This window comes from Gossypium arboreum, chromosome 8 (assembly GCF_025698485.1).
Source record: "Gossypium arboreum isolate Shixiya-1 chromosome 8, ASM2569848v2, whole genome shotgun sequence".
NCBI lineage: Eukaryota > Viridiplantae > Streptophyta > Magnoliopsida > Malvales > Malvaceae > Gossypium > Gossypium arboreum.
In genome coordinates, this window is record NC_069077.1 from 116,110,306 (window position 1) to 116,124,589 (window position 14,284).

General features: G+C 35.2%; 1 protein-coding gene across 3 annotated transcripts; it reads left to right on the plus strand.

Annotated features, from left to right (window-relative positions):
* The first annotated feature begins 304 nt into the window (after positions 1-304).
* Positions 305-13,280, plus strand: LOC108453048 (nuclear pore complex protein NUP214). Of its 3 annotated transcripts, none has more exons than XM_053031656.1 (18): positions 305-421; positions 589-813; positions 904-1,115; positions 1,243-1,411; positions 1,732-1,878; positions 2,429-2,553; positions 3,768-3,880; positions 4,669-4,805; positions 5,372-5,537; positions 5,665-6,736; positions 7,128-7,280; positions 7,784-7,841; positions 8,465-8,598; positions 8,673-8,797; positions 9,752-10,091; positions 10,505-10,694; positions 10,807-12,849; positions 12,936-13,280. In XM_053031656.1, exons 2-18 carry the CDS (start codon positions 615-617, stop codon positions 13,052-13,054), a joined length of 5,502 nt encoding a protein of 1,833 aa, XP_052887616.1. In that variant the 5' UTR covers positions 305-421; positions 589-614; the 3' UTR covers positions 13,055-13,280. The 3 variants fall into 3 exon arrangements, with proteins under 3 accessions (XP_052887616.1, XP_052887618.1, XP_052887617.1); XM_053031658.1 differs by having other exon boundaries at positions 328-813; positions 10,807-11,387; positions 11,721-12,849; XM_053031657.1 differs by having other exon boundaries at positions 328-813; positions 5,665-6,392; positions 6,519-6,736.
* The last annotated feature ends 1,004 nt before the right edge of the window (positions 13,281-14,284 follow it).

The window sequence follows — 14,284 nt, forward strand, 5'->3', positions numbered from 1 at the left end:
TTTTACCTCAAATTACCAAACTTCTTCTCTAAAACTTTTACTCTCTCCTATCCCACATCCCTTCTACCTCAAACTCATTTCCCTCCAAATTTTTTAAATATTTTCCCTCTAAAATTTTACTCTCCCCATTTACATTTCCCAAAAATTTTACCCTTTTATCCCTCAAAACTTTTTATTTTCCTACTAAATTTTTATTTCTCACCTTCTACCTCCAAATTAAAAATTAAAACCATCCAAAAAAAACTCTAAACCTAAATAGTAATAATTTTATATATATACTATTTATATTATTAAATTAAATTTCACATTTTGGATTATTTATATTATTAAATTAAATCTCTAAACCTAATGCAAACTGTCACTATTGAACACAAAGAAAAGGCAATGAAGCCTGCCACTGTCTTCAGTTTAGTGAAAAAAGGTAAGCCCATCAAATAATCTCCGGCTGGAGAAAAAATACCAGTCGGAAAGCCCATTTACAGTATCCTCTTTCTCATATTACTATTAGACGGGGAAGTTTTGCCGCCGAGGGTGTCTTACTAGCGTTAGGGTTTTGTTGAACTGATCGGATAGATTGATTAATGTCAGAGAAGTTGAACAATTGAATACTGGACATGAGCAGCCGGCTTGAAATTTGTGAAGAGAATGAAGGGGAGCATGTCGAAACCCAGGATTTCTTCTTCGAGAAAATCGGCGAACCCGTTCCTGTCAAATCTCAACCGGATTCCCAGTTCGATCTCCGAAGTCCTCCTTCTCAGCCCCTTGTCCTCTCCCAACGTTTCCAACTCCTGTTTCTAGCTCATTCTTCTGGGGGTTCTCTTTCTGGCCTTTTTGCTTTTTAACATCTTTCTTTGTTTTTCTGCTCTTTTAAGCTGGTAATATAAACTAAACCGAATGTTTTAGGGTTCTTGGTGGCGAGGACCAAGGATGTGATTGATTTAGCCAAGGACATTAGGGAAAAAGCCTCCTCTTCAAGTATTGAAGATCTGAGTTTGGTGGAAGTTCCCATTGGCAAGGTTCACATTCTTGCTCTTTCCACCATCGACGACACCATACTTGCAGTTTCTGTGGCAGCTGATATTCATTTCTTCAGTGTCAGCTCCCTTCTTAATAAGGTACTCTTACTGTAGCACCTGATATTCATTTCTTCTGTGTCAGCTCCCTTCTTAATAAGTTACTCTTTCATTAAGAGGCTGTTTCTAATATGACATCTTGTTCATGCATGACTCTGCCTGTATGTAGGACATAAAGCCATGTTTCTCCACTTCGCTCCCTCAGTCAAGCTTTGTCAAGGATATTCGTTGGAGAAAGAAGAAGGATAACTCTTTCCTAGTTCTTTCAGATGATAGAAAGCTATATCATGGAACTCTTGCACATCCTCTTAAGCATGTGATGGATAATGTTGATGCTGGTATCTCAGAACATCTATCTTTCAATTATAAATAGTCACTAAAACATCACAGTGATTGGCTTTTTTTTTTTCCTTATTTTCTAGTAAAATACAGAGGTCCTTGTATGCTTCTCTAATTTGTTTACGTTTGCCCTTCCTTTTCTTGACCTTTCTATGTTTTGTGGTAGTTGCACCTGGCTTGTTGTGTATTAACATTGTTTGAATAGTATCTTATGAAAGATTGCTATTTCATCAACTAACCATCTTGCTTCCTCTTTCATCCCTCCCTGATTGAAAATTTTGTGTTCTAAGATCTAACAATATTTATTTTGTTTTCTTAGTTGAATGGAGTGCAAAAGGTGCTTTTGTTGCCGTGGCCAAAGATAATAGCCTTAGTATTTTGTCATCCAAATTCAATGAAAAATTGTGCGTAGCTCTTTCATTCAAGTCTTGGGTTGGTGATTCCAACGATGATTGCACTGTAAAAGGTGGGGTATCTATCAAATTTCTTGTAGATTTTTATCTTGCATTTGCTTTTTGATTTTTCTTACATGTTAGTCATGGATTACTCCTGTTTGTAATTTTATGCATCTTGATGATTATATTAGAAGTTACATTCTCTTCTTTGTCAAAAAAGTTAAGATTTCCTTTTTCCTTTTATTTTATCAAAAGTGAACTAAGATAAAATCTTGGACAGCTCTTTGTGGAGTCCATGCTATGGATTTAATGCTTGATGGCATTGATTTGCATGGTGAATGCTATTGTGTTTGTACAAGTGTTTTGAAGTGCTTAACAGTATTTGTTAAAACATTTGGAGCTTAAATTCATTGTTCTGATTAAAAATTTATAATTGAGATATCACTATCATTCCAGGTTAATGTTTTCGTTCTGGTAGCTACAGTAGTTAAAGTGCATTTGATATGATTAAAACTTGCTTAAAATCATATCCTAATCTATATATGGTTTTTCTTTTTTTACAAATTTTTTGCGTTCTTAACATTTGAAACTGAACAGTTCTTTTGTGAATAATTTTGTCAGTGGATACCATCAGATGGATTCATCCTGATTGCATTATTCTTGGATGCTTTCAGTTTACCAGAGATGCGAAAGAAGAAAATTACCTCGTCCAAGTAGTCAAAAGCAAGTCAGGCAAAATCACAGATGTTAGTATTAGTTCAATAGTAAATTGATAATTTTCTTTTGAATTTGTTTGCAATAAGTTTTAGTTTATCAACTTTATTGTTTGTTGCAATTAGTATGATGAGTAACGATCAGAGAGGTTAGTTTGGAGTCAACTGCTATTTGAATAGTAATGTCTGCATTTCATTTGTCTTTAGAGTTGCATACCTAAATTATATAGGTTGCTTTGGCACCAGCTTTTGGGCTTACCCTTCTGGTACTATTCTTTTCTTGTTCTTGATTGCATCTTCTTTAATTCATTTTGTTCTAGTATTGTCCCTTCGTTCACTAAACCCTTATCCTTTTGTCATAATCCTGAAATGGCTTTGCTATTGAGCGAAGATCCAAATTTCTAAAAGACATAAACAGCAATAGCAATTGTTAAAAAATTTAGTCACTTTTGCTTATTATCCCTCTCATGCATCTGCCACAACCTAGATAAATTGATATCAGTGTTATAGTGGATTGGGTCTGGGTTAAGAGGATGTAGAGCCAGCTCATGTTTGGGGCGGGCAAAAATTTGCCTTGTTTTGCCAATTTTCATAAATTTGCCTTGTTTTGCCAATTTTCATAGTGTAATCTTTGCATTTAGTTTGCTTTTGGAGTTTTAACTTATTATAGATGGAGAATGTGGGAATACTATAATGGACTTTTACATTTGTGATTATTAGCATGATAGCATCATTAGCATTTGGCTTTTCCTACTGTTATTAGTACTTAAAGTTTCCGTGAAAAAGTGCCCGAAAAAGTATCTCTTTAATCACCATGACCATAGGCTAATGTATTTGCTTAATTGCACTTCGTTCAAAACAAAATGAACATAAGTGTTCTACCACTTGAAGGAGATGATCTTGGGATTCCTACCTTTAATGGGATCATGATCTTTACGAATGCTAATTATTTCTGGCAATGCTCAGTTCTTGATGTGGTTTACTAATTAATTAATAGGGCTTATACCATTATATTCCAGAAATGTCTTAGCACATGATTATTTGGCTAGGTTGGTTGGTGCATGATTCCTTGTTCTGTGAGTCCTGTTTGAATCCCCTTACCTAAATAAAAAATGTTTTTACATTGGCCCGTAGAAAGCTTATTACAGTCCCTGGTTATGAACCTTTGAGGATGCAAATGCCATATTCAGTCTCTCTTTGTAATGCAGTTGTTGTTATACATTAAACTTTTATCAAATTTATTGCAGGCTACTTCCAATTTGGTTGTTCTATCCTTTAGTGATTTGTTTGCTGGTCTAATTGATGATATTGTGCCCTTCGGAACCGGCCCTTACTTATACTTGAGTTATTTGGAACAAAGGTAATGTGATGTAGTTTCATACTCTTGCACTTTTTAACTCCTTGTTGTCATGTGTGTTGCAGGTGAATGCTTGTAGTCTTATTTTATTTAAACTATAATTATATATATAAATTTTTGATACGTCTACAATTAGAAATATGAGTAAAGAATCCTAAGTCAAGTAAAACGTTTTTAATAAAATTGATGCAATAGTTCTTATTTATAGGTTAAATAAATCTTATTGTTTTTAATTTACTGTTTCAATTGAAAATTATAATTAATAAAATTATTAAGAGTGAATTTAGAAATAAAATGACTAATAATAATTTTTTTCTCAATTTATATACGTATATCATAGATCACAGATATGCATATAGATCAAGTGAATCTAATCTCTTCAATTGCAAGAGCTAACTCGGTATTTAGTCACAGTTATCAATTGTGAAAAATTTAAATTTAATTCCTTTTGGTTCTTTGTTTTCTTTGCTATTGAGATGATTTAAACTTGCACATCAATTTCATATAAGGAGAACTCGTCCAGAGTTTCTATTTGTAATTTAATACTTTTACTAATCAAATAACTGAAATTTGCGCTCCTTTTCTTCCTTTTTACGTATACATTCTATAATGTGAAGATTGTTTGACTATCAAACTCATGTTCTTTTTTTTTTTAATGTAATCAATTCTTTTTCCCCTTTTACTTTTTGTTCTAGCTCTTCAGGAATTACTTTTTTTTTTTTTTTTGAATCAATCTTCAGGAATCATTTACTTTTTGGTTAAGGGGTAATTTTTGCTTTTTATTATTACAGCAAGCTTGCAATTGCTGCTAACAGAAAGAACACGGATCAGCATATTGTGTTACTCAGTTGGTCACTTGGTGAGACTGGTGAAGCTTCAGTTGTTGATATTGAGCGTGATAATTGGCTCCCCAGGATTGAACTTCAAGGTTTTCAACTTGTCTTTTTGACCATGTAGAAATAGCTCAAGTTATTGTTTTATCTTTTGTGTTCTCCTTTGCAGAAAGATTCGAATAATTAATTTGTAAAGCATTTTGAACTGGCCCTTTAGAATATATGGATTTGACAAACATCTTCTGTGAAGGGGTTGTTTGGACTTAAATCCTAGTCTAGAACTTAAGCAGTGCTGCTTCAAATCTTGTTAAGTAGTCATGTTTTTGTGACCAATTTTCTATCCTCTCTTATATTTTTCTTGAAATTTGCATTTTGATATCTGGAAACATTTATTCTGACTTGTTTAGTTTGAAACTTGAACTTTTTAGACCTATGTTCTGGTAGACATAATTACTGTGGCATTTTTGACAATATAGTGTTATCTTATACTTTATGCTGAAAGATTTTTATAATTTGTTTTCAAATTAGTGTGGCATTTTCTACAAGATAGTGTCATCTTGTGTTTTGTGCTGAAAGATTCTTAGAATTTGTTTTCAAATGTTTTTACCAGCAATTTTTTTTGATACTTTAATAAAACTTTTTTTGTTTGGTTTGTGCGTAGATAATGATGATGATAATTTGATCATGGGGCTTTGCATTGATAACGTGTCTGTGTGTGGGAGTGTTAAAGTGCAACTTGGAGTTGAAGAAGTTAGGGAGCTTTCACCATGTTGTGTTCTTATATGCCTTACTTTAGAGGGCAAACTTATTATGTTCCAGATTGCAAGGTAGCCTTTTTTTTATTAATTATATGTTTCAAAGCAAAGTTTTTTCTTGAAACTGCTGACCAGTCTTTGCATTATGATGGTATCATCGTCATGCTCTACTTACAATTAGCTATTGGTTTTACTGCAGTGCCAGGGAAAATGATGTTCCACCTGATGTTTCTGCCCTTTCTGATAAAGAAGAGGATACCCCTGCTGTGGTGTCTGCTGAAATGGATCCACCTGAACTTACATATGGAGAGGGTGAACAAAAGTCAGAACTGGTAGCTTTGTCTCTTCCATTGATGGATAAAGGCAAAACTGAGCTTCTCACCAATGGAAGTAGTGATGTAAACCTTTCTCAAATGAATGTGAATTCAGTTACACATGCTACTGATAAACTATTCCATAATGATGATATTAAAACAGCAGTGTCCTTGAAGAACTCCCAGTCTTCGGAAGCTGTGGGCCAACAAAAACCTCCAACCTCAATGCTGTACCAAGAAGCAGGTACTCAACAAAAATTGTTTTTTGGAGGGCAAGGTACCAATTCAGGACAATCATTTCTGAGGACTTCTCAATTAGAGGGACCTGGTAACAAGGTGAGGGATGGTAGTCAAACAGAAGCTCAAAAAATTCCAGGATTTGGATCTGTTACTCCTGTGGCGAAAGTTTCAAATGACTCCTTATTACAACCAAGCCATGAGAGCATACCAAAAAAGTTTGAGCTGGTTAAGGAACCAGTAGGTGAAGCTGGATCAATTGGTTTGCAGAGTACATCTGTTAAGTTGTGGCCAAATCCATCATCCCAGCCATTTTCAAGTGGAAAATTCATGGTTTCAAAGGAGTCTGATGCCAGAGCTTCATTTTCATCTCCAAGTAATTTTCAGTATAATAGTTCTCAGAGTACCAGAGGTGCTACAAGCATTCCTGGTAGCAACGTTGAAAAACCTTCACATCTAAAAGATACTACTGGTATATCAGTTTCTGTCAATAAAATTTCAGGTACACCAGTAGATATTGGGGCCCAGAAATTTTCATTAGGGGCAGGAAATATTGAGTCAGTACCTTTAATTCGTGGCTCACAGTCATCCTCCCTACTAAATTTTGCAATGGAAAAGTCTTTCAACCAAAAGCTTCATCCCTCCAAGGATGAGTATAAATCTGCAATCCAGTCAAGGATGTTGAAATTGGAACCACAGTTATTGAAACAATTCGGCAATGTACTGTACATGTTTTTGTGGTTTTCATATGCATTGTTTTAATTTGTGCTTGCATGTCAGTGTTTATCTGTGGATTGCTTTATGTATAACTTGTTAGCTATTAGATCTGTACTGGCCTATATTTGCCTTTTGATATTGAAATATCAAAGGCTTAAGTCTATTCATTCATTGTTTTGTAATAATTTTTTTTTAGGAAATGCATTTTAAAAGCTGCCTGATTTTCTTTTTTGTCACATTATTTTCCATCTCGTGAAAATGAATTTTGGAAAGACATGTCATCTAGGGTATTCTTGATCTGTACATGCAAGAGAGAAATCTGGTTCTTCTGTATGTTTTTTTGGAATTAAATGGTTGCTATCTTTACAGCTCTTACCTTTCTTTTCCTCACCAGATTAAAGAGATGGCGAAAGAACTAGACACACTTCTGGAATCTATAGAAGAAGCTGGTGGCTTTAGGGATGTTTGCACTGTTTTTCAGAGAAGTTCAGTTGAAGAGCTGGAGCATGGCATAGCAGTTCTTTCTAAAAAATGCAGGAGTTGGAAGGTGACTTCTGTACCAGTGATTGATGGTGTCAGTTAATTCGATTATGTTTTATGTATTTATTTAGCTGTAGCTTTTGTTTGGTTAATAACTTAATATGCTTTCATCTGTTGATGCTATGAATATCTAAAACTCCCCTTTCCTTATTGATGCCTAGGATTAGAACTCAACGTGGGATAGGAAAAAAGGGACAATGACCTGCTGACATTTGTTTAATCTCCAATTTTAGAACATTTTAATTTCCTGGCTAGCTTGTTTTTGAGGATCTAGAAATTGAATATTTATCTATTAAAGCAGCTTTCAAGTTAGTCTGACAGGCCTTCATACATTGTTTCTTTGAGAACTTTTGATTTGTTTGGTTGTTTTCAAAGTTTCAAATTTCTTTTCCTTTTTTCTCTTTGTTAGATAGAACTAGAACATGAGATGTTAAAGTGGCTGAATATTCTGATTGTTTTACATGCTTTTGTTCTATTGTTTTTTTCAACTTAACTGTCTGGGATTTGTAGAATGTAATGGATGAGCAGCTTGGGAAGATCCAACAACATCTTGATAAAACCATACAAGGTATCTTCAAGCTTTAAAATGTCTCATTGAAATACAAGCATTTTTATTGTTTGGCAATTTATAGACAATTCTTTTATGAATTTTGGTTTCTTAATTACATATCTTGTATACACTTATTTTGCTGCTGCCTTGAGTATGCTTTCAACAATCTGAGAAAGCAATTTATTTTTCAATGTAACATTGGAGAGAACTTTTGCTTTAGAAGTACATTAATCAACGTTCGAATTGGTGAGAGGACTGAGTTAGCTGCCTAGAGGGCCTGATGATTTGTAATTTGATCAAAACCCATAACCTGTCCAAAGTGGTTGGAAAGTGAATTTGGTCTAGTTCAAACTGGCAAAAAGAAAAATGTAAAAAAAATGAATCGTAAGTGACTTAAATGTGAAATAGTTTGAACCAAAAGTGAATGAAACTTGAGACCACTTGAATGTGAAGTGATAACACGAAAGGATTCAAACCTGAGGCTTGTTTGAACCTGTAAAATCTGCTTTTTTTTTTTTTTTTTTAAGTTAAAATTTATAATGATTACATTCTTGAGATTCACATTTTGTTTAATTCACATTTTTGACATCCATATGAGATGGGTTTGTTATGATGCTGTTTATACTTGTGCTGGTTACCAGTTTTAGCAAGGAAAATATACATAGAAGGCATTATTAAACAAGCTTCAGATAGGCAATACTGGGACCTGTGGAATTGCCAAAAGTTGAGTTCTGAGCTTGAGCTTAAGCAGCGACATATATTGAAATTGAATCAAGTGAGTTGTCAGTTAATAGTTGTTGTGAAGCATCATGTTTGATTTGAGGCTTAAAATTTTGCTTCCTTTTATAGGATTTGACCAATCAGTTAATCGAATTAGAGAGGCATTTCAACACCAGGGAGCTTCATAAATTTGGTGATGATGATGGAGTTCGTGATGGTCGGAGAACTTTTCAGAGTAGATTTGGGCCTTCAAGGTTTATTTATTGTTTTTTCCCCTGTAGTTTTCTAGCTGTTATATTAGCATCTCTAAGCATGGACCATTATCAATGATGAAAAAATTGGATTGGATTTCAAACTGGTTGGACTGAACAGTTCAATTAACATGAACTTAAAAACTAAATAAATAAATTTAATGCTAAATAAGCATTGAATATACTAAATGTTAGATAAATATATACAACTGGCTAAATAGTATTATCTTTGATAAGTAACTAAGAGGTTAAAAGTTCAAATATCAGTACTAATTAAAAATATGAAAGAATAAAGCTAAAACCGATGTAATCCTAGTGTTAACAAGCTCAACATGATTTTTACTAGTTCAAAGTATTTGGTTCTAAGCTCTGTTACATGGAGTCTTCTATAATCTCTGACTCTTCTTCTGTACGGTTGGACTCTGAACTTTTATATAACACTATTAATCCTCTAGCAAAAGCAATTGATTTAAAAAGATCATTTTACTTACAAAATATATATAGTGATGTAAAAATATTTTAAAAATAAAATAAAATAAAATAAAAATTTAAATATGAATAATTATATAAATAAAAAAGAAGTGAATAAATTCATCTTTGGTATTGAAGTATTTGCATCACATATTTTAGCTTATGATATTATGATAAGATGTTTTAGATTTTTTTGCCAACTTTTTGAGTCCAAAGTTTCAAACGAAAGGCGTGAGTCATACATGCAAATACATGATAGTATTCAATAAGAAAGGCAAGTCCAGTAGTATAGTTTTTAGAGTATACACCGGATTGGGTAGAACTGTTGGTTGTTGAATCTATCAATTAAGCTGGTTTGGTTTTTTTAACACCAATCCTTGTCAAAGTTCTCTGGCCACTACAAATATAACATGCTTTGCAGATTCATGATAGTCTAGTTTTTACAGATTTTAGGGAAGTTGCTGATCTCGGTACTTTTCATTGCAGACATGTTCTGTCCCTGCATTCTTTACATAGCACAATGAGTTCACAACTAGCAGCTGCTGAGCAACTTTCTGAATGTCTCTCGGAACAAATGGCTATACTGAGTGTACAGTCCCCTGTGAAAAAACAGAATGTTAAGGAGGAGTTGTTTCAAATGATTGGAATAGCTCATGATGCCTCTTTCACCTCTCCGCATGCTACAAAACCTAGCAATAAGTCTAAGAAACTTGTTATTTCCTCTGGGTCCTCTGCTTCTAGAAATCAGTCGAGGAGAAACCAATCCTGTGCTCTGAAGAGTTCTGATCCAGAATATTCTAGGAGGAGTAGGGAATCATTGGATCAGGTAATTCTTTGAGTTATTCCATATTTTTATTATTTTATAGTAGACTTTCTACCGGATCTGCTTTTAGCCATGAGTGTTTAGTTGAAGGATGCACCTGATTGTTGTGAAAGTAGCTTCTGGTTGATTCGAAAGTACTGTTCATTTTATAATTAATCCTGCTATGAGCTAATTACAGTTATTTAACTTGCTTTTTATTTTATTTTATTTTTCATTTTTTGTTAGTTAAAACTAGAATCCTTATCCATTATCCTATTCATTTAATCCTCTTTTATGTAATCTTATATATTTTTTGGCAACAGGCCAAAGTCAAACTAGTCAGCTAGAGATATAGTATATTCTTTTCTCCATCCATTTTAATCTAAGAGCTGTTGCATACTCTGATGTGTCAATAAGTTTCTATGATCCTGTGACAGAGCTGGGCTACTTTTGAGCCTCCAAAAACAACTGTAAAAAGGATGCTTTTGCAAGAATCAGCAAATGTAAAAAGATCACTTTTAACCGATAAACAGAACTTTAGCCCTTACGCCTCCGAGGAGTCGACAAGTTTATTCTCAAAGGAACTCAAAGCAACTTCAACCACGTTGCATCAATCTGGAAATGAAGGTGAGGCATTGCTAAAATCCATACTATTTCTTAAAGTCATCTCTCTGCTTATACCTATTTAAGCTGTTTGCTTATGCAGCAAGCTTCTAATTGTTACTTCCATCTTGTTTAGTTAAAACAAAAATTCAGGATGCATTACCGAGACAGGAATCTGAAACAACTGTTTTCCGATGGGCTAATAATAGTTCTCTATTACCACCAAATTATGCTGGGTGGAAATCTTCTACTGTGCAAACAAGTAACTTCAATGCTCTGCCATCAGCATCAGGATCACAACCTATGTTGGTGCAGAATTCTTCTGGGGAAACACGCAGTATCCCTGTTGCTAAACTAAACTCCGGAGCTTCTCAGGTTGAGAGATCTAATATATCATCTTTCAATGAGAATGAAATCCAATCCACTCTACAGTTTAGACCTAATCTACATCAAGAGTCTTCAATCTCCCAGGTGGCTTCATTGCCAAAGAAATCTACTGACATCTTAAATTCGGATGGTAAAGGGATTGTGCTTGCTAATTCAGCGCTGGGGGATGTGAAACATGTGTCATCTACCACAAAGAGTACATTATTTGGTTCTTCTAATGATAACAACTCTCAGTTCATACCTCCTGCTGCTGTTTCTGCATCTTCTGCCCCATCAGCCAAAGTTTCACAATTCAATGTTGTGACAAGCAAAATCCAGCCAAGTGAAAAGGTATCACAGTCGTTTGCATTCTCTAAACCTGTTGAAGATTCGTCATCTTCAATATTCAGTTCCTCAAGTCGATCATTTTCATCATCATTTTCAACTATGACAGCCTCATCACTCACATCAGTTAATGTCTTATCTACCGAAACTAGTGCAACATCAGCACCAAAATTTTCCTTTTCAACTTCATTTTCTGCAGTGCCTACTTCACCTGCAGCACAATCTAGTGAACCAAGTTCTGTAGTTGCAGTAGATGCTAATAGAAAAGCTTCATCTTTCTCACCATCATCAGTTCCTTTCTCTGCTTTTGTTTCCTCTTCTGATTCCTTGTCTATTCAGCCTCTTAAAATGCCTGTACCGTTGCCTGCTGATTTATCTCCCGTGAGTTCTTCTGAGATTTTAAAAGTTGAGGCCCAACCACATAAGGAAATACATGACTTAAAAAAGGATGGGGATCCGATTATACAGGCACCACCTCTGCAACATGAACTTCCAGCAACAGAATTGAGCTTGAAGCCTAAGTTTGCTGTCTCATCACCAAAGAAAAGTGAAACTCCTACTGGAGTGCTATCTGGAAGCCAAACCAGCATCATTGATCTTGCAAGTCCTGCAACTAATTTGGCATTAAATCCTCAGCCACCGCGGCCTTCTACTGGAGATAGTCTTTCAGCTCCTTCGTCAATTAGTATTAATACCACAAATGGAAAAAGCAGAAGTTTGGATCTCACACAAGAGGATGAGATGGAGGAGGAGGCTCCTGAGACAAACCAAATGACTGAACTTGGCTTGGGAAGCTTAAGTAGCTCTGGGATTGGCTCAACCCCTAACCCAACTGCTCCTAAGCCAAACCCATTTGGTGCTCCATTCGGAGTTGTGGCTACAAGTGCAGCTACCTCTTCATTCACCTCAACAGTTAATCCTGGAGAGTTGTTTAGGCCTGCATCTTTTAGCTTCCAATCTCCACAGCCTTCCCAATCAGCTCAACCTGCAAGTTTCGGTACATTTTCTGGTGGCTTTGCTTCTGGAGCCCCTGGTCAGGCTCCTGCTCAATGTGCTTTCGGCCAACCAGCACAGCTTGGAGCTGGACAGCAGGCTTTGGGATCAGTTCTTGGTGCTTTTGGCCAGTCAAGGCAGCTTGGTACTGCTCTACCAGGAAGTAGTTTTGCTTCGGGGAGTGGTTTTGGTGGTGGTTTTGCAAGTCCTCAATCTGCTGCTGGATTTTCTAATGCTGCGACAGGAGGTGGGTTTGCTGGTTTGGCTTCAGGTGGTGGTGGGTTTTCTGGGGTTGCTTCAGGTGGTGGATTTGGTGTTCCAGCTTCAGGCGGTGGGGGATTTGGTAGCTTAGCTAGTGGAGGAGTTGCAGGTTCTGCCTCATGTGGTGGTGGATTTGCTGGAGCAGCTGCTGGTGGTACTGGAGGATTTGCTGCTCCTGCCTCAGGTGGTGGTTTCGCAGGAGCTGCTGGCTCAGGTAAAATTTGGTTTTTATTTTGTTTGCCGTTGTCTGGCTCAGAATATTGTTTAAGACTGTGACTTACGCCATAAGTATCTGTGCAGGGAGTGGTGGGTTTGGCGTTTTCAGCAGCCAACAAAGAAATGCTGGTTTCTCAGCCTTTGGAGGTGGCGGAGGACAAACTGGAAAACCTCCTGAGCTTTTCACACAGATGAGAAAATAGTTTTAACGAATTCTAGATGGATTGGATTTTAGTTTGTCGTGGGAGTCTGAGTATATATGTCTTAACAACTCAACTGGTAAGTTTAAATTAATAGGAAATATCATCTTTATTATCATATATATAATTGTTGAAGGTTTATACATCTAATTGTTGAGCATTTTTAGTCCTGTTTAAAATTTGATATACGTGATTGAATTGAAGTGAAAAACTTTGCACTAGTGTAAAAGTATCTTCAATTTTATATACGTATGTGCGCATGTGGGAAAACATGCAAACATAGTGGATCAAGAAACGCAGGCTTGGATTTATTTCCTATAAAAAACATGCAGGGGTCAATAACTAAGAATTCAGTGGGTGATGGAAGATTGTAGTTAGCGAATCTCCACTTGGAGGTCACATTACATCACGGGACATCAATATAAATCAAACTCATGTGACCACCCAACATTTGCCTACCCCTTAGATTAAAAATTAGAAAATGACAGCAACACTAGGATGATCTTCAACAACTCTCAATCAGTAGTAACAATCCAAAATTCTCTAGATGCGAGTATTTAATTTTTGTTTTCTCATGATCTTATTTCTCTATAAGAGGAGTATTAACAAAGAGCAACCTTAAATTAGATTTATCCAATTAACACTTAACGATTTAAGCAAGTAAACTCAATTTAATTAGGATTAACTAAGATTATTAATCAAATGTAATTAAGATTAACTAATATTATTAATCTCTTAAATTTGGCTTATGCGCTTCGCCTTATCTTCCAATAATGTTGGGAAGACATGGTAAATAAAAATTCTTAATTATCATTAAGTAGTCTAGTTTAAACTCTTTAAATGAATATATTTATTAGTGTATAAGTCAAGAAAGGCATCTAGCCATACACCATGACTACCCAAATGTAAGAGTCAATAACTTGGTATGACCATTTTACCCTTCCATATGTAGTTACCATGAAAAAATTCCTTTTTACTACTCTTCATCTCATTAGGTTTGAGTATGAACTTGTGTCAACTCATGTTTAATTATTATAATTAATTAAGCCCTAAATATGTTAATTCATGTATCATTATTCTTTATTCTCAAAATACTTTTATGAGTCATTCAAATTGGCATGTTACTATGGACAAATTCTTAAATAAAGTTATAATACAAGAATCGTGAGATAAACTCCCTATTCAATCCGGGTGATGAATTTTTGTTGATACCTCAACTATCTCCAAGCACTT